Here is a 22,344-nt window from a genome sequence, read left to right as displayed (position 1 = left end):
CAGGTATCAAAAGCTGTCTTTCCCAGCATTTGGTTTTTGGGTTCATTCATTACTTAGCTCTCCTTCCTCTGATTTGGACTCCAGGCCTAAGTCCAATGCACCCCTCTCCTCTGCCCAATAGCGTCCCTGGTGGCACCATTTAAGAACAGGCTGCCGAGGTGCGATCCCAGCCAGCCCCCATGCAGGCGGCACCGCTGGGAAGAGGAAAGAGCACTAAGGAAGCTTCCCGAGGGAGTCCGGAGACGGACACCCCTTCCGGGCCAGCTAGGGAGACAGGCACCATCCCACCCGGGCTCCTCTGCAGGCCCAGAGCAGCCCTTCTGCTCACCTCAGACGACCAACACAGCACCAAGCAGAGAGTAACAACTTATTTACCTGTAAATACTAAGCTGGCGTTTTCCAGTTCTTCTTGTGGCACCTTGAAGCTGAAGGACTCATTGTAGAAGGGATCGATGGTCCCCCTCATGCAGGAGGTCTTCTTGGTTTTTGTTAGCTTCAGCCCGTGAACAAGCTGGATTTTCACAAAGGGATCTGCCAAAACCACAAAACACAGGCTCGGCGTTAGCGGTGTATGAGCCGATACTCCAGCTTCGTAAAGGCTCAGCACAGCTGGGGCCACTGGAGTGAGGCTGCATCACACTGGAAAATGGCATTTGGGAGCAACTGGGGCTTTTGCCATGGTGCAGCTCCCAGCAAGCTGCAGTGGAGCGAGACAAAAGTCAAGCAGCTGGATTAAAAACGCTCCCTGCCGAAGCCACACAGAGCACGATTAATGACAGCCTTGATAGAGGCCAAATACACTGTTCGCTTTGAAAAATGCCACAGGCTGGCAGCAGCAGCAGCTGGGCAGCAAGTGGGGGAAAAATACATGAGCGATACAATAAATTACTCCATTGACATGGAGTAACTACAGCTAGCACACTCTGAAATGGCACAGAGCAACGCGTGGACATCGCAAAAGTGCCACGCCATCCACAGAGCAGCTAGATATCGTAAACGAAATCGCTGCAACATAAACGCTCACACAGCACTGGGCATCTCCAAAGTACAGCACCCCTCCACCAGGCTGCCTCGGCTACAGGAAACGCGGGAGTATTCAGAAGCTCCCAGGCGCACTCTGGTTCAGTGTTTTTGACTCAAAGTATGAGGAAGATATTTACACCCTTTGTTTTAGCACATGTTCTGAACACTTTTTTTTATTGTCTGCTACACATATAAAACACCACATATTACAAATATCCCAGTCTGGTGTCAACAGGAATCGAGCATCCGAAAGCCTCGGCTCCCGCACAGACTGGAGCCTCGCTGCCGATCAGCTTCAGCAGCACGTATACATCAGTAGCGTGAGAAATACCCTGCCCTTTACCTGAGCCTTGGCTCATGTCTGTTTGAAGCAGCTGCTTGGCTCTAATGATGTCTACGTTCAGTCTTCCCGCGCTGGGTAGGTAGTTCAGCGACAACAGCAGCTCTCCCAATTCAACTTCATTCTACAGAGAAAAGGGAAGGTGGAAGCTCAGAACAAAGCCCAGAGCAGAAGGGAAGAGCAGGAAGATAAATCAAATAAATCCCATTTGTCTAAGTGCCTGAACAATAATTTTCAGTCACACTCTAAGCTGCAACCCAGAACCATCTGGTGGCACCTTGTACTGAGTCACAAGAAAGAAAAGTATCCTCTGATGAAGACCTGCTCTTTAATCTCTGACTGTTCACTAGCTCTCAAACAGCTGTTGCAAACTCGACCTACAAAAAGAAGTGAATAAAAGGTCGGTAGTTTCTACCTACTTAGTTTTGAATGGTTCCACGTGATTCTGATCTTAATCCCTTCACGTCCCTATGAAGGTACAAAACGTGGCTCCTATCTGAGGAGGCATCCTCTTCCCTTCCCCGCGCCAAGAACTGCCCCGTCCACCGGGGAAGTCAAGGCCTGGCGTGTTTAAGGCACCCCGGGTCACACGAGGGGTTCAGGGGATGCTTTCCCAGAGGCTGCAGCACGTCACGCTGCTGCGGGCCAGGCTCACCTGTGCCCTTGCTCTTCAGCGGGCTGTATCATGGCCATAGCTTCACATAAATATAGCTGTTCAGCCAGTACTTCCTCTCCCTTTACTTAACAATGCTTAAAACCAGCAATTAAAAAAAAAAAATGGCTGGAGAACTGGCATCACTAACTGCTCTGCAGATGTGACAGCTCAGAATAACCTCTCCCCTTAGCATGACCCGGCTCTGCGATGCAACACAATTATCCGGAGACAGCGCACATCTCTGCGGATGCAAACGCCCCAGCCCGGCAGCGCCGGGCATCGCCCTGCCTTCCCAGCCCCAGCTGCGGAGGAGGCCAAGCCTGCCTCTTCACCCCACCAGCAGGAGAGCTCAAAACCAAGCCTAGGCCTGACCTTCGCAGCCTGCTCTCAGAATAAAAAAGGAGCTGCCATGGCATCGTAACCATAACAGAAGGCTTAAACGCCCAAAATACTAGGTGACAGAAACTGGAGAGTAAACGACTGGGCAGACGACAAAGACAAAAGCCATGAGAAACAGTCACAGCCTGAATTGGCTGAAAGAACCAAATCATCAGCAGAGGGGACAGCATGTGAACTCTGTCCCAGGCAAAGCTGGGAACGGCTCTGGGAAAACTGGGGTTCCCATGAAACCGAACCAGTTCGTGACTACTAACTGCACAAGGAGGATGTTCTCCACCGAGGCGTGAGCTCACATGAACTGAAGACACGGAGGTCTGGAAGCAGCTGTGCACACGAGCAAATGCTCTCCAGGCCCACCAGGTTCAAACTCGGCGCCGGCACCTCTTGCCTGTGCAGGGAACGACCACGAGGCCGCTGGCCTCCGCCACCGCCTGGCAGAAAGGCGCCCGAACGCCCCTCCCCTGACCGCTGGACTCCTCGCCTAACGAGCCGAGCCGAGCGCTACCGCTGACGTCAGGCGATCGCACTACGAGCTCTCCCCCAGGCATCTCCTCTCCTCTCCGCTCCCGGTGACTACCGGCGGCGCAGGCTGGGCTGCGCACGGGGACAGCTGGCAGACCCACGCTCGGCCCCTCGCACACAGTACAGCAAGGCTCAATTTAATTCAACATGCTTTTTTTTTTTTTATTTTCTATGGAAAATATGCCCATAAGCTGCCTGATTCCACATCAAAGGCCTCTGCGTTTTATGCTGCGCTGTCCCCTCCGCTTACACGGGCAAAGGGAGAGGGGACACCTCATGAGGAGCCGGGGCAAAGGCTGCCAGTAGAGCGACGCTTGGTCTCAACAAGCCTATGCCTGTGCCGCAGATCACAGCCAGCCTCAGGAGCCTGCTCCAGCGGCTGCAATGCCCCATCAGCACCAGCAGATCCAAACTGGAGAGCCTTGCTGCCCGGCGGCACCTTTCCAACAGCCCCCAGCCGCGCACAGTAAAACAGAGCTGCCTCCTTCTCCCAAACTCTTCCTTCACAGCATCTTTTGGGCCGCGTTACATGGCAGCATGTGTTTACACAGCATGTACGTCTTCTGCTGATATAATATTCTTGTTTTACCTCAAAAGCATCCCTCATGTCTCCACCTTCATGAATCCCCCTGTCAGGGCTCTATTCAATACACCGTATTTTAAATCCTTTCCATCTCCAGTGCAGACCTGACCCAACATACACACAGCACTCAAGCCTCCTGTAAGGTCAAGCCAACTGCTGTGCCCGATTTTGCACAAAGCAGGGATCTAAGAGAGTATTACACCCAAGGTGATTAAAATGATCAATTTTATTGTCTTTGATTTGATTCTCTCCAGAACCGCTCCTCTCAAGTCCATGTAGGGCAGGGCTGGCAAAGGCCTGAAGGTATACGTATCACTGAGCACAGCAATGCCTCTTTTAGCAGGGCAAGGCCCTGTGAGCTTTGCAAATGCTTTCCACAGCCCTGTTCTAACACGAGGTGAAAGAGCGGGCTGCAAGGTCTGATGTCCATCATTCCTCACCCGGGGGCAAGCCGGCGCCTGGTTTCCCATGGCCACCCACGCGGAGCGGCTCGCGCCACCCTGGCTTCACCTCCGCGCGTTGAGGCTGCGTTGGATGCACGGCGCTGTTTCACGACCCCCGAGGGATTTAGCCACGGTGGGTAACGGGGTTACCAGCTCCACAGCAGTGGGTCAAGGGCTGTCACAGCTGCTGACCACCTGGCACACTGATGCAATTTGCAGTCAGTGGTGTTTTACATTAACATGCCGGGGTGTGAAACGCACAGCTCCAGAAGAATGCGTGGCTGGTTGTGCCACGGCGCTCATGCCCGCTCTTCCCTCCCCTCCGGATACGGCCAACACCAAATCCCAACGGCTGAACTCAGAACTCGCATACGGGTTACAAAACATCTCTGTTACAAGCATGATAACGAAGTGTTGCACGCCTCACGGTGTGATACCCAAAACAGTCTGTCTGAGGAATCCTTCTGCCACAGCTCGTTTTTATATTGTAACAGCAACATTCTTACCATATCCACCGTCATTTTTCACCTGCACTTGCTGCAGTGTTGGGTTCCAGGCAGATTTTAATTCTTAGAAACTCAGGTAGCACAAATGAGGAAACTACTGATGTTATTACCAGCTGGGAGGATGCAATCAAACAATTTGCGCTGTAAATACCAAACCGCTGGTACAGACAGGAGGCAGACTGATGCTTGACAGGAACGTAAGACACTTCAAGCCACCTCAGACTGAGGAGTGATGAAAATCTGCATCAGGATTTGGGGCAATCACCTGGGGATCCATCCAACTGGTGGAACCTACTGACTCCAGCCAAGACCTGCAGGAGCTGAGGGCTCCCCAGCCGGACGACGCTCCTCGGAGAGGAAAGGCTGATACCTGGGTTTCCCTGGGTCCCAGCTGCCAGGGGAGAGAGGGGAAAGATGAGGAATTGAGTGGGGCTCTCGCATGAGGGTCCACGTTGCTGAGAGCAGGTTAGCACCCCTGTGACACAGGGATGCTGGCAGCTCTGGAAGAGCCTTTTTGAATATTTGGGTTTAACTATGACTAAGGCGAGCTATAAGACACCGTACTCTGCAAGCCTGATCCAGCAGAGCTAACAGCAGAGCACGCCAGGCTGCAGCGAGTCTCTGATCAGGCCTCCTCTCCCAACTGCCCACAGCGCCTTCTGCCTCTTACTGCTCTCTGAGCGTGGCTATATTCTCGTTAACTATCCAAAAGGCAGTAATGCACAGTCCAGCCCAAAGGGACCATGTCAGGATGGATTTGCTCGAAACCGGCAAGAAAGCGACAGCCCCGCGGTGAAGCAGAATAACGGAAGGGTTTTCAGCAACACCACGAGGAGTTTCCAGCAAGCAACGGAGATTCCCCGTGCAGCGCGCCAGGCGGGCAACGGGGAGCCTCGTAAAAGCATTCGCCCGAGCAGCACGCTGCCTCCTGTCTCGCGAGCGCACGCTCCTGGCCGAGCCACAAGAATCCAGAAGCACGCGAAGTGACCCAGAAAACGCGGTGGCGGCCAGCAGCAGCCAGGCGTTTCCCCCGGCGGGTCAGTGCCTCCACCGCGCTGTGCCGAACCGCGCTTGCTACCTTCGCCCCGTTCGTGGGTCCCCCTCGTTTGCAGCCACCGTTAATGAACAGGCAGGCAACTGCCCGGCTGTGCAGGGGAGCCCGAGGGGCCAGCTGCACCTCCGCAGGGTCGGCTCCCGGCGCCCCGCCGCCGAGCCCGCGCGGCGCCGCTGCCGGGACGCCCTTGCTAACAGGGCAAGCCGGGCCAAAAGCAGCGTCGCGCGGCCGGAGGGCAGCGAGTCAGGCTGCCGGGGCGTCTCCGCTGCATGGACCTCCGCTTTCTGCCTGCGCCCCATAAGCGCATCGTGTTGCCGCCACCACGACTCCCACACCCATCAGGTCGCTCACAGGCACCTTTCTCAATACGGAAGCGTAAAGATGCGTTCTCCGCAGGGGCTCCACGCGCTGAAGCCTCCCCAAGCCTCAGACTGGTTTAAGAGCCGAGCGGAGCGGAGGGACCCGCGCTGATGCACGAGAGGTGTCGGTGGTGTGTTGTTCACGGCAGGGAAAGGAAGCGTCTGAATTTTGCTTTTTCTAGGTCCTTTCATCAAGGAACTAAAACGCAGTTGGCTTTGCCCTGAATAGCTTGCTCGGAGCACACAGGCGCAGAGGTGCCCCTCAGGCACCACCGTTGAAAGCCATCGTTTCAGTCACCATTATTATGCTGATGATGTGCTGATTTGTGCCGAGATCCCAGGTGACCCTGGAAAAGCAATTTCCTGTTTGATTAGGTGCCTAAGTGACACCCAGGCTCCGATGTCTGAGACTCTCCCGAAGCGCTGATTAACATTTCTTTCCTTGCTGCTCCTCTCTGCAGCTGTATTACCTACTCCATCATTTGGATTTGCAACCTTGGGCTCGTCTTTGATCCAGAACCTTCTGTAATTACCGTTCGGGTTGAACCAAGCCCCGAAAGGAAATGCTCTCTCTTCTGTCCTCTCTGAAACACAACAGGGCTATCTCAGGGAAGAGGAGTTTTTAATTAATGCCATTTGCACATCTTGTTTAGATCAAGGCGATTCTTTATTCACAGGTCCCCCAGACTGTTTATTTTGTATCACTACAACACAAGCAAAATCCTGCAGCTGAAAACCTCCCTGGATCCAGATGGGAACCAGAGCACATTACATCAGCACAGACATCTATGCAACGCTTCTAATGAAGTTTCAGATTGATTTTCTTCCTCAAGGTTATCTGTGATGGTACCTCCAGGCACATTAGAAAACCAATGGTTGAGAACAGTTTGCTCTAACAGGCTTTCCGCAATATCCTGTAACACACAACATTTCTGGAAGGCCGAGCTATTAAGGACCAGAACCTGAGAAAAATATCTGCCTAGAAGAACAATGTTAGCTACATGACGGATGCTGAGTAGATATATGGTTAAAAGAGTCATAAAATCCCCACTTGAGTCTAACGAGCTTTGCCAGTGACCATCTGCAGGGCCATGGGAAACCATCTATTCCTGCCTGCCTTCTCTGGGGACGCTTCCCGGCTCCCAGGGCTATGGCCACTCTTCAGGTCTCCAACATTTTTCAAGCTTTCTGGGAAGAGGATGGAAGAAGCTTGAAAAGCACGTGTTATGTTAGCAATTGCACAAGTTTTGCTTCTGTAAACACACTGGCTTCAGCCTCATGTGAAGGGAAGGTCTCCCTGCTTGGCTGCTATGTCCCTGATACGCGTTTACACGCGGTGCTGCCTCAAGCGACGCTCCGGCTAGAATAGCTCCCCTGACTCTGCCTCTTCACCAGACCTGACACTTTTTCTCTGCAGTGATATCAGCAACGAGAAGGAGCTGCCGAGCCACGTCTCCTCCAACCCTACGGACAGGATCACGGACGTGCAACAGCAGCGCGAGACCAGCATCTCCGAGCCGGTCCCCCCGGAGCCCGCAGCCTGGCATCGCAGAGTGCAGCGGCCCCGGTGGGGAACTGCATCCCGTCTTTTTCCATTTGTGAGCCTGTACGGATCTTCCAGGGGAGCTGCAGACCCTTTCGGAGAGCTCGCTTGCACAGCACGTGGCACGGCAGGTAGAAAGCATCACTAAGAGCCAGATCACCCTCACAGAGCAAGGTTCCTCCTCCCTTTCCCCAAAACCTGGGGTGGACAGGTCAAACCGCTCCGACCTTCCACTCCCTGCAAAGCAAGGATTCACCTGCGAATCCGCAATAGAAGCAGGAGCTCGGGTCTGCTGCGCACCACCGCTCTCATCAGTGACCCACGGGAGAAGAGGGGTCTCCGGTTGGCCTCTCCTGCGCAGAGGTCCCCCAGGAGGAGAGGGAAGAGGGTTTCCTATGGAGCACTCTTGCCCGCAACCCTGTTAACCCCTCTTCCAGTGGGGGCAATGACTGCACTCCTCCTCAGCAAGGCCAATGCCAGCGCATCCGGCTCCTCCGCGGAAAGAGCCAGAGGATCTGGGGCTGAACTACACAGCAGGGACCAGAGGAGGCGACCGAGATGACCGCTGGAAGCAGAAAAGACAGAGGAGGAGAAAGATCAGAAAACGACCAAGAGCAAAAACTTCTAAGAGCCGATTTTAACGTCCCGTTAGTGAGCGAGCAGAACGCCAGCGACTGGGCCAGGCCCCTCGCCAGCGACTCTGCAGCGCTCCTTCAGCCGAGCAGCTGCTATGGTTTCGGACAGGTTAAACGAGAAAAAAAAGGGGGGTGGAAAATCCCAGACAGACTCACTTCCCTATTTAATTTCCTGCGACTCTGTGCAAGAACACGGACCCTGTTCCACGCTGGCGCATACAATGTTGGATCAACAGTTGTCTCAGATCTCCCTGAACAAAGTTGCTCTCTGACCACTTTTTTTATCAGCCCAAATATATGTCTGTATAAGATGCATTTCCTGGTATTTTTTCAATAATACACGGCACTGTCAAATGCTAGGCATAATATACATTCCCCAAGGACAGCTTCTTCTCGGGGCTGCACTGCATAAGCCAAGGAATAACACTGCCAAGGATGAATTTGGTACCTGCACAGCTGGACTCTTCCAAGCTGCAGAGCTGCGTGCCAAAACCACCGCAGAATCCAAGGTACCACGGCAAAGCAGCGGTCAGAAATTAGTCATTATCTGAATCGCAAACTCCTGTATCGCTGTTCCTGTCTAGTCAACACGTGATAAGAACAACAGTGCAACAACACTTATTGTGGGCTTAACCCTGAGATGGGAACCAAGAACTGCAGCGAGCTGCTGTAGGAAAGCACTTATCAGTCTGAACCTATAAAGATGACAACTCCTAAAATGACTATCAGTCTACTGCATTCGTAGTACAAAGTTTAAAAAGCAGGTCCAATACTTATCCCCTCTATTATAAAAATGGCTTAATTCTTTCCTTCTCCCTTCAAATTCTTATGCTATTTTCCCACTATAACCAGGCAAGTTTTTTCTTTTACAGAATGATCTCCAAGCTCTCATTACTGCTGGTCTAAAACATTTATTCCTGCCTACTCAAATCTGCCAAAAAAGAAATGAATCATATGTCAATAAAACTTGGGGTCCTGAACATGTGTTTCAGAATTAGTCTTTACAGAGAAATGTGCGAATCTGAGCACAGCTACAGCAAGGACTGCCAACTTCATTCATGGTAATTAAGCAATGCCACACGCCTTTCAGGGGATATTTAAGGAGCGCAGAATGTTCCTATGGGGACTGGACTGACGAACTACTCCAGCAGTAGCTACTGCGCTTTAGAAACAAGCTAATTATCCTGGAAGAAACAGCCTTCCAGAACTACCAGGAATAAAGAATTTGGCAATACCTGCGTTGACATTTTCTGCAAGGAAATAAGTCCTTCTGCTGATTTGCTGGCTCTGATTTGACACTGTATGGCAGCTCACCTGGGCCTCCTTTTTGGACTCAATCTAAGCGCTGAATGCGTAATCCAAACCAAAAAAGTATTAATGTACAAGTATGGTCTTTTTCCCGAAGCTAAGCATTACGTATTTGGTTGAACTGACTCCTCGAGGCTGAGGAGACGGTGCACTGCTCACCCATACTGGGAGGCTCTAGCACGATGCCTGACATGACGGGCACTGCAACGCTGCGCAGCCCAGTGCATCAGACTGGTTATATTTAAGGTAAGTTTTTCAGCTGTTAGTACAAGCAACCCCATCAGATGGTAACAGAGATGTTCTGCTGATGATCGTGATGTGCTGGTACCCATCAGCAACGGTGGAGTCGTCTGCTGCAGGAGCTGGACCATGCCCTCAGCCTGGAAGAAACCCATCCATCCCTGCCAACCACCACACGCCAAAGCTTGCCAGCGCACCCCGTCTTGCAGCGGGGCTCATCGGTGCCGGTCCAGCCTCGTCACGAGGCAGCGCGCCAGCTCTGGGCTGGCGGCAGCTCGGGCCCCTCCGCTCAGTGCCAGGGTGGGACGAGGACTCAACTGTCTGCAGCTGCCTTCATCAACCACCTTCACGCACGACAGTTTCCAGGCAGACCCAGTAGGTGCAGAACAGATGTTCGCCTTAGCCGATAGCATTAACAGGGCTTTCGCTGCTCTGGCACAAGCCTTGCCCCTTCCCTCTCTTGCCGGTGGGGAGAGAAGCCGTCTCTCCTTGCAGCTCCTGCCGTCTGCGTTCATCCTCCTGCATCCCTCCAGCTCGACACGCTTCTCTCTATAAGTGCCAGCAAAGCCCACACATTTTGTGCCTTTTGCCTTTACATATCTCATCCATGCTTCAATTTTTCTCTCTCGCCTATTACTGCTTTTACAAGTACCTGTTTCAGCCTTTTCCTCAGCCTGATCTCTGTCCCCAGGGGCAGCGGGAGCCATCAGCTGCTGCAAATTGTCAGAGCCCCGGGAAGCCAACGCGGCCCTGAAAACCTGCACTGGCTAACGATCAGAAATGCACTGCCGCGGGCTTGCCTTGCTCTCGAGAACCCGAGGATACCTTATGCAAAACAAATTTCTATTGTATGTCCATTTTTTTTCCCTCCCAGTCTATCATGATCTCACAACACAAAATATACTTAGAGCAGATTCAGCTTCACTCTGACAAGAAACTAATAACGGTTGTCCCTGAACTAATCAAGAGAGGGGTATAAGAAAAAATTATTTTTTCATGTCAAATCTATCATCCCAAAGGCAGAAGCTTTTAATTAGTTATTAAAAAAAATTACAAATTTCTAACACATGTATTACCATTACTGAAAGACACTAAAATGCAGTCTTTCAAAGTAATAGGCTCTATTATTTTACTTCTTCCAGGATTTATTTTAACCCTTTGATCAATGCATTTAACTATAATCACCACTAAGAGAAAATAAACCTTATTCAATGAGCTTTAAAATTTTATCACTGAGAAAACATGGGGATATCATACAAAACATCCCCCTTGGATATTCTAGTACAAGTAGGGTTATTCTCTTTGCAGTCCCAGCCTGCCAGTTAGCTGTGGCCCAGCAAGAAAGAACAAGGAAGTAAGAAAAGACAAAAATGAGGCACTTCAGCCAAAAAGTCCTTCACACCTTGATTCAACTGAATTAAATACTGCTTTTTTCTTCTTGCTATCATATGGAAAAAGGCTTGTAATGTTAGGTCTGCCAGTTCACAGGAAGGGAGTTTTTCTCCTTCATTTTAGAAATATGAGAAATGCCAATTTCTGCATAAATAATTTGTCTTGAATCCTGGTGAAGCAGAGAGCACTGCTACAAACCACAGCAGCTTTCCATGAAACTTTGGAAAGACAGGGAGGGAGAGAGGGCTGGCTCTTGGTTTGAAAGCAGAGATGATTTTGACTAAGCAAGTCCTGTATTAGTTGTGGAATAAATCCATGTTACTAATATAGAGAGATGCATAATATAGAGAAGTATTTATCATGCAACAGCAGAGAACAAAAACCACAAGGCTGCATGGGTATGGACACAGGGAGGACGAGCATCTCCTCCGGCCTCAGATGCAGATCCCATGCAGATCGATGCAGAGCCCATGACGAATCATGAAAACCAAAAAAAAAATTTGTTGCAAGCATTTGTAAACACCCCTTCGGGGGGAAAAAGAGGCAAAGGCTGTGAGGGGAGCACCAAAATACCTGTTCTTGCTCATTTTTACCAACCTTTTTGTAATGCAGCTGCCCCCTCACTTTCACAGCTCCCAGGATCACTTCAAGAAGCCAAGCAGGTCTCACATGAAGACACCCATGGAGCCCGTGGCTTGTGCACGACTTCTAACACCTTCTGTTTTGCCTGAATAATGGTCAGGCTCATCCCATACTGCCACCACTACTAGTGCAGTAAATCTCATCAGCTTTCTTGCCGTTATCAGGGGTCTTGATCCTCTTCTCCCTCGCACACTGCAATGGGCCAAAAGCCCTCTCCAGCCAGTACACACGGAGCAGGAGGCGGCAAAGAACAAGAGACCCAACTAACTTTGTATGTAAACACTGCCTCGATGAGTTTTAACTTCCACAGGTCTCTGATCACGTTTCAACTCCAAATCATATTCTGCCCTTGGACCCACACCATAAATTAGAGGTGAGGCCAATGATTTACTCTTCATCTTGTCTACTACTTCTGGCTATACTGTCTTTTTGCCAAGAATGCCTAAAAGTCAACTGTGAACTGTCGGCTCAGACATATTTTTGATTCAGCTAAGGCTCTAAAGCTCAGAAACTGCAATCCCACAGTTGGCGAGAGCCAGGGAGAGGCAGCTGTGTTGCACCAACCTCGCACAGCACTCCTGTCCTTGGCAGGGAAGTTTAAGATGAGCCTACCTATGCCAAGCTCTTGACTTGTCTTTTTATGGGGTCCTGTGGCTCTGGTCACGGTTGCAGAGCTCAGACCTTCCCACTGAACAGCTCTGCCCCTGCTGGAGAGCTGGTGGCATGGACCGGGGCCTGTTCCGGAGAACAGATCCAGAAGCACCCAGCCCCTCTCCACCTCATCCCAGGCCACACTCGAATCTAGTCCAAAATGCAGGCTCAAACTCACATTCATGCAACATGCTATTTAGGCCAGGTATCATATATACGGAAAGTTTAATTGTCTTCAGGGACATGATGAAAATAGATCTACAACTACCTTGCCATTTTTTACTCGTGGATTATGCCAGAATCTGCACAGATCCAAAACACCTGGAGCATCCAATACTTCTCAAAGGGGATTGGTGTCCTGGGTACTTTCTTGTAGCAAGCCATCACTGAATGGATGCCAGTGGTTCTCCTTAAGGCCCCAGAGCAGTTACTTTAATACACACAGGAGCGACCCCGACAGGACAGTGTCACCACAGTGCCTGGGCACGAACACAGGTCACTTCACAAGAAGGGTCTCCCAAAAGTTGCAGATTTCCAAAGCAGTTTTGCTTTGTTCCCATTAGAGCCGACATAGGATCTTTTGTCATTCCACCTCCTTTGGATATGAAAGGACACAGCTACTCCACCTCCCACACAGTAATACAGTTATGAGACCAGTTACAGGCTCAACATTATTTCAACCCAGCAGATGCTCTGTTAACTACATGATACTGACTAATTAGAAATTGTATTAATTGCCAATGAGCAAAGGAACCACACAATAAACAGCAAGTAAAATCGTAGCAAGAATCTGAAAAATCCCATTACCTGAGAACTAGGAACAAGGGCTTTCCACCAGTGTCCGCCTTTCACAAGGTCTACATCGCTCAAGGGCATCGACACTTTGCCAATAACACAATGGCGCGAGAATTTGTCAAAATCCACTACAGTTAAAAGTAGAGTTCTTCTTTGGGCTTCTAAAAACGGGATTTCAAATGTGTACCTCTCTTCAAACACCGGGTTCTGGGTTTTGCGTTTCACTCCTGTCTGCTTGGAGTTCTTCTGATCCGGAAGGAGGCAAATCTTCACGTAGGGGTTGGAATGAGCCATGTCTTGCCTTGAACCATCATAAGAGATGGGAGGAGGCAGATCTTTAGCCTCGATGACTCGTACTATTAGGTAATTATGCAACAGATCGTACTGAGTGCTAAAATGCAGCATGCCCAGCTGATACTTTGATAAGATTTCCTCATCCGTCAAGGAGTCCATATCATCGCTGTTCGAGTCAAGAGAGTACAGTCTTGGTTCAAATTTTCTAAAATAGTCATCCGGGGTATAGGTTTTTCGCAGGATAGTTGGCTGCACTATTTCTTTTTTAGCTCCTATAATTCCAAACTCAATAGGTTTAATGTCAATTAGCGGAGAGCTTGGCCTCCTCGACTCTAAACCTAAAGGAGAGAAAGGTACAAACAGGACTGTTAGATACTCAGCTGAAGTCCTGACACTGCAAACAAGAATTAATAGCATCCTTAGTTATGCCAAAGGGCAAACTCGGCTACGCTTTTGCCCCCGTGGCCATTTCCACGTGCAATCACCGCGCATACACTTCGGCACGAAAAGCAGGGCTGTCCTCTTTCCCAGCGATCCTGCACAACAAGATCAGATTTTAACCAACATGCCTTCAACTTCACTTGACTCCCTGTCTAAAGGATGAAAGAGCAGGCAGTACAGTGATTTTTTTCACCAGAATTACATTAATGTTGGAAGGGTGACCTTACTTGAAATGCGCCTCGTGAGGCTGTAAGTGGACCGTGATGCATCTGAGGATGACCGCCGTCCGTCAGGGGAAGCATCCTGGAGAATGGGAGGCAACTCGCTGATCGTATTATCAGAGTCACCATCCTTATCCTCATTCTGGCTGCTTATCCTGTTACGACGAGAGACCTTTGGGTGATTCAATCCAGTAAAAAGACTCTATACAGAATAAAAATGCATTCTGATATTCTGGGTCTAATCTGGGTGCACGTCGTGGAGGTGCAGGGTATCTGCTTCAGATCTGCTTGGCAGGGAGGAGAACGAGTAACTGACTTCGGTCCTCTGCAAAAACGAGATGCTCTACCCGTCTGCCTGTCTTCCAACAGAGGCATATTACTATCAGAGCGTGACTCAAATCTCGATCAGACGTATTATATTCACCTTTAAGCAAAAAGAATTAGCTTTCTGCTCTAAATTCATGGCTACACTTGGAAGCACAGCCTTCATTAGGAATGAACCAGCATGGAGAACCACCGTGCTCAGCCGTTGCACACTACCATGCCCATCTCGCACAATAAAATACTGCTTTGCAAATATATAACTAAGGTTTCAAAGCTTGATCCTATAAATATGATTTATTAACAGCTCTTTATTGACATGCCTTTTTAAAGAACTCCTGGCTGCTTTTTATGCGCTTTTATAAACCAGAAGAGACTCTCAAGCGATAGCAATCCTCCTGCCCAGGGCTCTTCGCTGGGGAGGGGGCCAGGGCAGGAGGGAAGTTGGTAGGATCCAAATAACAAAGTAAGTTTGAGTGAGAGCTGCAGCATCTCTGAGAAGACTCAGGATCCACCAAAGAACAGAAGACTCTGATCATAAAAAAGTCCACAGCGAGCAGCTGATAGAAATCTGCTAGTGGAAATGAAATCACACAATATTATGTGACACCTACTGCATCAAGTTAAAATAAGCCTTTTGGATAATCCATGAGACAGACTAGCCAGAAAAATAGCAGCAAATCCCAAGGAAAGCCTTGGCACAAAATGAGCAAGCAAACAGGAATATTGTTTGAGTTTTGCTCCTGATTCACTCTTTCTGTGCTCACGGGTAGGTTGGATATAAACGAAATATGTTGAACCATTTGCTTTACTAATCAAAAACTGAACTAGAGCAATAAAAATATTCTGCAAAAAGCAGCAAACTAACCGAAAAGGCCCCCGACTATAAAATGGACTTAAACTTTGATTTCTTATCCAAATCTACCCTGCTATCCCCACAGTTCACATCAGGATCCAGAATACATGCAAATCTCACCAACCCTGAGTCATGCAACTCTTTCAGGTTAAAAACAAAAATCTATTTAATATCAAAACAAAAACATATGTTAAAAAGGTCATACAGTATTTGAGTAACTTTGCAGCCCATTAAAGGTAGCTCAAATCAGGCAGTTTGACATAAAATCAGTACTGGGAACACAGATCTCTTTTTCATGCCTAAATGCAGGTCTACACAATCACAGGTACCATTTGGATGTACTTGTGTTTGAGAAGCAAATGCACAAACCGAGGAGAAGGCAGGGTGAAGAGCAAATCAGGAAGAAAGGCATTAAGGATGTTCTACAAGGGGTAAACGTAATAGTGAGTTAATAACATACAGATGACCTTCAGTAAGGAAATTGCTACTGAGCCACAATAATTTTTCCTCAAATAAACTTTGGCTCTGTTTAAAGTAGCTCTGTTTCTGTTTAATCAAAACCTTTGGGAAGAGAAGTTGAGTTCAGATTTCAGTTTAATCTCACAGAATGTGCACCATTTATCTTTGACTTTTTTATGTAGAATATTTCATAATATGCAGGGCCAACACACACCCTAGGTCCCAGCTGATTTCTGCAGAGATGAGGATACAAGCAGGACTCACGAAATCACAGCAAGAAGCTGCCATGCATTCAGGTCAACACAATTAGATTCACTTTAGCAAGGAAATATTTTTCTAAGTTGCCACTGGAGGCTACTGTAAAAAATTCAGAGTGAGAAAAATTAAGTCTCCCAAGAGGAAGGGCTTAAACCTGCAGCTTTAAAGCCCCCTCCTGAATTTCCAGGACATCAGGTGTCTCAGAGTTGCTAAAGGCAGAACCTACACACAAAAAATAAAGAATAGACTATTAAACACAGGCATTAGATGTTCACTAGTAGGCAAATGAAGACCATAAAATCAGTTTTTCACTGGAGAGAAGGCAGGGAAGTAAGGAAGGAGAGAACTGCACTCCAAATTATATCATAGTGTCCCAGGTGCACAAAGAAATGGCAAGATTGAAAGATCTTCATTGAAAAGCTGGATTTATTTTTAAAACACTTTCAGGCTGTGAGCAGGGAATACAATAAATTGATTTGTTCCCAAATTCAGTGCATGTATCTAAATGCAGAACATGGTTTTGTCAAATGCATCTCCTGTTTTAGAGTTTTCCACTGTATCTAAAAGCCTTTGTTGCCAGAAAAAAAAAAAAAAGGAAAAAGAAAAAAAAAAATCAATTAGCATGAACAGACCTGTGAGCACTTTAAAAACATACCCATTAAATAACTTATTTCGAGACCGATTCCCAACCTCTACTCTGCTCATGCATCTAGCTCCAAACATTCTGCTTCCTACCTCCAAAAGCTCTTAAGTGAAGTTAAAAGTGTAACGTTAACATAATCAGAATAGTTACCTTCTTCACCTTCTGAATTCAGCGTCGGCAGAGGCTGCCTGCAACCACTTCCACCTTAAACGCGCACAGGCAGCCCAGCCCTCCCATGGATCAGCAAGCAGAAGGCTCCGTGTCTGTCCCCTGCCTTTTTCCTCTTCACCTTCCAGATTCTTGCTCTTCTACAGATTCGTTTCTCTTTTTCCCCTCAATCACATCCCCTCAGTTGCTTTCCCTCTTCCTACCTCCTCTGCTCTCCTTACCCTCCTCATTCTACTCATTTCTTACCATTTTTCCAATAAAGTTACCCTGGAAACTTAAAACACTGCCAACCTTCCCTGCCACTGCCCGGGGCCAAGTCCTGCCAAAGGAACGGGAGGCAGCAGTCATTTCAAGCGAGCAAAGACTGAGCTCCACTTCCACAACCAAATGGGTTAGCAGACGGGCTCGTGGATCACGGATTTACACCGGCGCCAGAGGAGACGACGACATCCACGCCGCTGCTCCAAGCACAGCTGCGTGTCCCCGGTGTAACTCTGGTTCCTGCCTCGGGCATCACCTCCCGGCACCCAGCACACCACAGGGCACCAAGGCCTCAACTGCACCGGGTCCCCTGAAGCTGGACGGGAAGACGGGCAGGTGGCCAGGGCACGGCTCTGCCGCATGAACTCGGCTGGGGCCACGAGGAGCCCTACCCAGGCACGAGCTAAGGGCAGCAAGGAAGGGGACGCGGCTGAAGAACCGGGCTTTTCTCAGAGCGCGGCGTTGTCTGCTTATGGTCGTCCCGAGAAACTAACCGAGGAGGCTTTTGGATGGAGCAGGGCTGTGGGAAAACAACACAGGCTGGAGAGAACGTTTCACGAGTCCAAAGGTCTCCACAGTCCCTGCCTGTGGCAAAGTCCAGCTCATCTGCAAAGCCACCGCCTGGCTAAGTTTTAAGGCCACAAGAGGAACAGAGAGAGAGCTTCAACGCTCACAGCGCCCCGTAAGCCACACAAAAGGATCAAGCAGTCAAAAGCCACGCAAAAAAGGCCCCGTCGCCCCACATACCCAAATGCACATAACGTCCCCTCTGCTCCCGAACACACGGGAAACGCTAAAGCGTCCTTTCACAGCAACCCTAGCTGCTTGTTCCCAAGTACGTAATCGCTTCTGCAGCAATCCTTCCATGTCCAATACCGCTACCTCATCACTGTGCTCTCTCGTGCGCAATGCTTTCCTAGTTAGCATCGATTTTGTTTCCATTTCCCATTAATTGCAGGTGAATCCATCTCTGGGCATAGATCAGACTCTTAAAAAATGCTGCTCCGCATTTAAAAACCACTCTAACACATCTCCAACATCGCTATTCTTTATTGCTTCGGTATTAATTACCGCACTATTCTATAATGATATAAAAGAGTACATGGACAAGACTGTGAGTTAAACATGAGGCAATTTATTTCATGTAGCACCAATACATGGACCTTCCAGACCTGACACAGAATAAAATAAGTGCTCACAGGAGGAGATAAAATTAACTGAGTGTCTTTACTGCCCGGGTACCACCATCTCAGCGTCCCACGAGGCACTGAGGGAGCATCTCCCATGTCGCGGTTTCTGAGCACACTGGGAGTTCAGGCATCTCCATCAGGTGGTCTGCTCTCAGAGAGGACAGCACAGCCAGCAGACAGACCAGCCCCTGGAGGAGAGCAGACCTCTGCTCTCTTCCTGCCTTCACTAATGCCTCCACTGGGCCACCCTGTGCTTCGGTTTCCCAAATGAGGGGGAGTAAAATGGGGAAGATACCACTGACTTTCTTTGTAACATGTTTGCAAAAACACCACTAATCAAAGCCCCAGATAAAACCTGTGTGTTACTGCTGCTGTTGTCTAGTGATTCAAGAGGAAATCTTAGAAAGTACCAAGATGATTCAGGAGATCAAGTCTTGCTAAATGAAACTTTTGATGAATTTTCTCCTTCAGTACACATAAGCCCTTCACCTTGCTGAATTATAATCATCTGAATGCCAGGATGAGTTCTCCCACTCTTAAAAGTTTCCAGAACAACCTTGTCAGCCTTGCAGCTAAGTTAAAGGACTCCGAAAGGATGGTCCATTTGAAGAGGAAATAGGACTTAACATGAGAAGAATCATCTTTAGCACAGGGTTTAGCGCAGTTAAACCAATTACCATAACGCCTGTATCAGCTGCCAGGACAGCGCTTTACAGAGATTCCCATCACTCTCTGAGTTAAGAGGGCTGATGTTTATACACCCTGCCGTTGAGCAGCCGGCTCCCACCCTGGGCAGGAGGTTCCTCCTCCAGGTACGGCCTCCTCCGAGTGTCCTACCACTGTTCCGCATCAACACTCCCATCACAGCTGAGCAGCCTTACTCTTCAGTTACAGCTATAAAATGGTGCAGCTAAACTTACAGCCAGGCGGGAGTCTGAGCAGGAAAAGGTCCCAGGATTTCAACTTCATCTTCACTTGTTTGACAACAGCTACAGTCGAAACACTTCTGACAACAATTTCTACAAGTCCATCGGCACAGCAAGAGATCCGAGATCCTAGCGAGCAGACCCTGAAGCCATTGGAAACCAAAGCACAAGATTACAACCCGTCGATAGCTAGCGAGGAATAACATTCAGCTGTATTTATGTTTGTTTTGCCGTGACACAACGTTAAGAACTATATTTATTCCATCTCCATCAACAGACAAGTGCTCCACAGTTACTAGGCCAACTTCACTGGTGCCGTAACAAATAACTGCCGTAACTGCAGGTATTTTCCCGCTAGTAGCAATGTGTTATTACGTATGTTGGCAAGAGGGTGATTTACAAAACACTGTGGTGTAACACCGTGCTAGAGTGGAAACATGCTTATTCTTCCACGCGCATCAGCAAACTAACAGATCAGCAAATGCAGGGCAGAAGGAATTAAAAACAAGGTAAGTGAAAGATCCGATTTAATTCTACAAGGTCCTATTTAATTTGAAAAAACCTCAACACAGCAACATGAAAACATTTCACCCCTGTAGATACATCAGCACATAATATTTGTATGGTCCACACACGTACAGTATTGCAGCCCTATAAATTTGTCACTAAAATGGATGAGCAAAGGCTTAATATCCGCACACCTCCCCTCCACTGTGATGATTAATTAAATGAAGAACCTTAGATGATTTTTTAAAGAAGTTACTTGAGCCAGGAAAGTATCTTCATTTCCTAGGTTTCCATGGTGGTACTACTACTATGACCTGTAACAGAGCTACTCTGCTTTTACACACACACGTGTGTGAGCAGACACCTGCATATTCCCCATCCAGACTACGGGACACACATTGCTGCGTTGTTTCCACAATATCCCATGGGAAAACCATTCCTATGCATGAAGGAGTTGCATCTTTCTTTGCTGCCACTTGCTCTGAGGCTTAGACCGGTTGGAAACATTTCTTATTACTCCAATAAAACACAGTCTTTCCATGAACAAAATCAGAATTTTTTTTTTTTGGGGGGGGGGGGGGGAATCACCAACCCCCGAACGTGGTGCACTGCTTGCATCTAGGACCTGAATAACGAGTCAGAAAACAGGAGATGATCCCCTCAGGAGGGAGCGCGAGGCCGAGCAGAGAGTGAATCATCAGATTAACTCACCTCATTTATTGGTTCCAACTGTCCTTTTAGACATCCAAGATGAAGCAAAAGGGAACAAAATGAAAAAGGCAAGAACAGGTTAGCAGGGCTCAAATAGCTTTAAATTTTCTGCCATGGCATGCCCCAGTCTGGGATGAGCTTTAATTTCCAGCAAGATAACGGCTTGTAAACGTCAGAGAAAGGCGAGCGCTCCTAAACGGGCGCCAGCTGCTTCTCTCCCCAGCCCTTTCCCACTAAGCTCCTGCTCCTCCTTCCAGTGAGGAAATGAAATTCCCAAACCCATCCTGAATTATGAAAATCCCTGGTATCGATTCTCCTGCCTGTGGCCCCTCGCTAATCTCCGTATCATGTGTGACCACTTTTTTATTTTTTAAATAACCCGTCCCTGACTGCAGCAACTATTTGCTGCTGACAGCAGACCACATCCTTCCAGTCACACTTCACAGCAGAAAGAGCTTTCATCCAGATTCAGCCCATAAACACATAGTTGCAACACCAAATCATTAAAAGCAACATTTCCAGGAACAGGCACAAATTTAGAGTAGTCTCCATTTTGTGCACATCACTTGAGGTAGCTGGGCATCTTCAGCCTCATCCTCAGACTTGGACGGATTAAAAACAAAAAAACAAAAAACAAACGAAAACACTTGGAAGTTACGTGCTCAAAACTTGAGTCTCACACTCCAGTTTGAAAATTTGCACTGCAGCCACTTCCCCAAAGTCACAGAGAAAATCTATAGCAAAAGAAGAAATTATCATAAGAGAGTTTTAACCACAAAGCCACCCCTGGAATATTATACTTGCACTACTTCTTTTCTAGCTGAAGATGCAGTAGTATTCTGGACATCTGCTGAAATGTCTTTCCTCGCTCTTTCTCTTGCTACTGTCTAAGAGTTTTCTAATTGCCCTAGCTGTCTTTCCATAAAGGGGAATCCTAAAAAAAAAACCAAAAAACCCCCACCACCCTCACGCCCTTCCACATGTAAAAATCAGAGCATCTAACTTCATGCTGATAATATGGACAACAGTGATCTGTTATAAAGAAGCTAGGATGCAGAATTTATTTCTAAGAACATTCCCACGGATGATATTTCAGCCCAAACCCTCCCTTTTTACCTTCTCAGAAACCAGGGCTTGGTGAAAAGGCCATCACTTGTTTGAAACCAAAATGAACAGACTGAAAATGCTGCAGTGCAATGTGACAAGACAGTGATGAGATATCCATGGACCAACTGTTTAAGAAAATCCCGAATGGTTTAAAGGGCTTTATCATTCCTTATTAATGCAAAGTTGCAGCCAAAGCGACAGTGGTTTAGTAAAGCTGCAACAAGAATATTTGAACTGCTGTACAATGAATCCGCTGGATTCGTGCCACAGCCGAATGCCACGGCACGTGCTGGGAGAAAGAAGAAAAGCGGCATTTCCTCGTGGCCTGCAGGGACCCGGCAGGCTGCTGGCGAGCAGCCGGGCTGGTCACCATCAGCCGGGATTCCTGTGCAGCGGCTCGAAGGTGCCAGCGGGCCGGGCGGCACCGTTCCAAAGCGGCTCTGCGACCACGCGGACACCTCGGCCAGCACCGGCGACCAAGAGGACGAGAGGCAAGCGCTGCAGCGCGGAAGGGGCGAGCGAGTACGCGGAGCCAGGCGGCCCCCGAGCGCAGGGACCCGCGGGAGCCCGCAGGGCAACACGCGCAGCTCGCGGGGCCGCGCCGCGCGGCCGGGCAGGCGGCGGAGCGCGACGGGGACGCGACGGCCCGCGGGTGCCGGGGCGCCCGGCCGTGGGGATGCTCCGAAGCACCCGGCCCAGCCGGGGGGCCCCGCGGAGCCGCGCCGTTCCCACGGGGCCCACCAAAGCGTGACGCGGCTGGGGGCCTCCGGCCGCACGCAAACCTTCATGCAAAACCCCACGAAACGCCCCAGCCGGGCCGCCACGCAGCCGCGGCTGCCGCCAGGCTGGCTGAACCGAGCAGCGCTTCGCGTTGCCGGGGGCGCTGCCAGG

The 22,344-nt window shown here is 49.1% G+C and overlaps 1 protein-coding gene across 1 annotated transcript in view; it reads right to left on the bottom strand.

Moving 5' to 3' along the window:
- Positions 1 to 20,389, bottom strand: part of SYT17 (synaptotagmin 17) — a 50,773-nt gene extending 30,384 nt beyond the window's left edge. Inside the window, exons 1-6 of the mRNA XM_026082990.1 lie at positions 20,347 to 20,389; positions 19,123 to 19,271; positions 14,053 to 14,201; positions 13,103 to 13,722; positions 1,367 to 1,487; positions 376 to 531 (exon numbers count right to left, since the gene is read on the bottom strand). Of these exons, the coding sequence (XP_025938775.1) occupies positions 376 to 531; positions 1,367 to 1,487; positions 13,103 to 13,543 (718 nt within the window). The 5' untranslated portion in view covers positions 13,544 to 13,722; positions 14,053 to 14,201; positions 19,123 to 19,271; positions 20,347 to 20,389. The remainder of the gene's footprint in view (positions 1 to 375; positions 532 to 1,366; positions 1,488 to 13,102; positions 13,723 to 14,052; positions 14,202 to 19,122; positions 19,272 to 20,346) is intronic.
- Positions 20,390 to 22,344: the final 1,955 nt, after the last annotated feature.

The sequence above is a fragment of the Apteryx rowi genome, unplaced genomic scaffold, assembly GCF_003343035.1.
Source record: "Apteryx rowi isolate R43461 unplaced genomic scaffold, aptRow1 scaffold_6, whole genome shotgun sequence".
NCBI classification, from domain to species: domain Eukaryota; kingdom Metazoa; phylum Chordata; class Aves; order Apterygiformes; family Apterygidae; genus Apteryx; species Apteryx rowi.
Note: the sequence above shows the minus strand (reverse complement) of the source record. Positions and strands in the feature narration are given on the sequence as shown.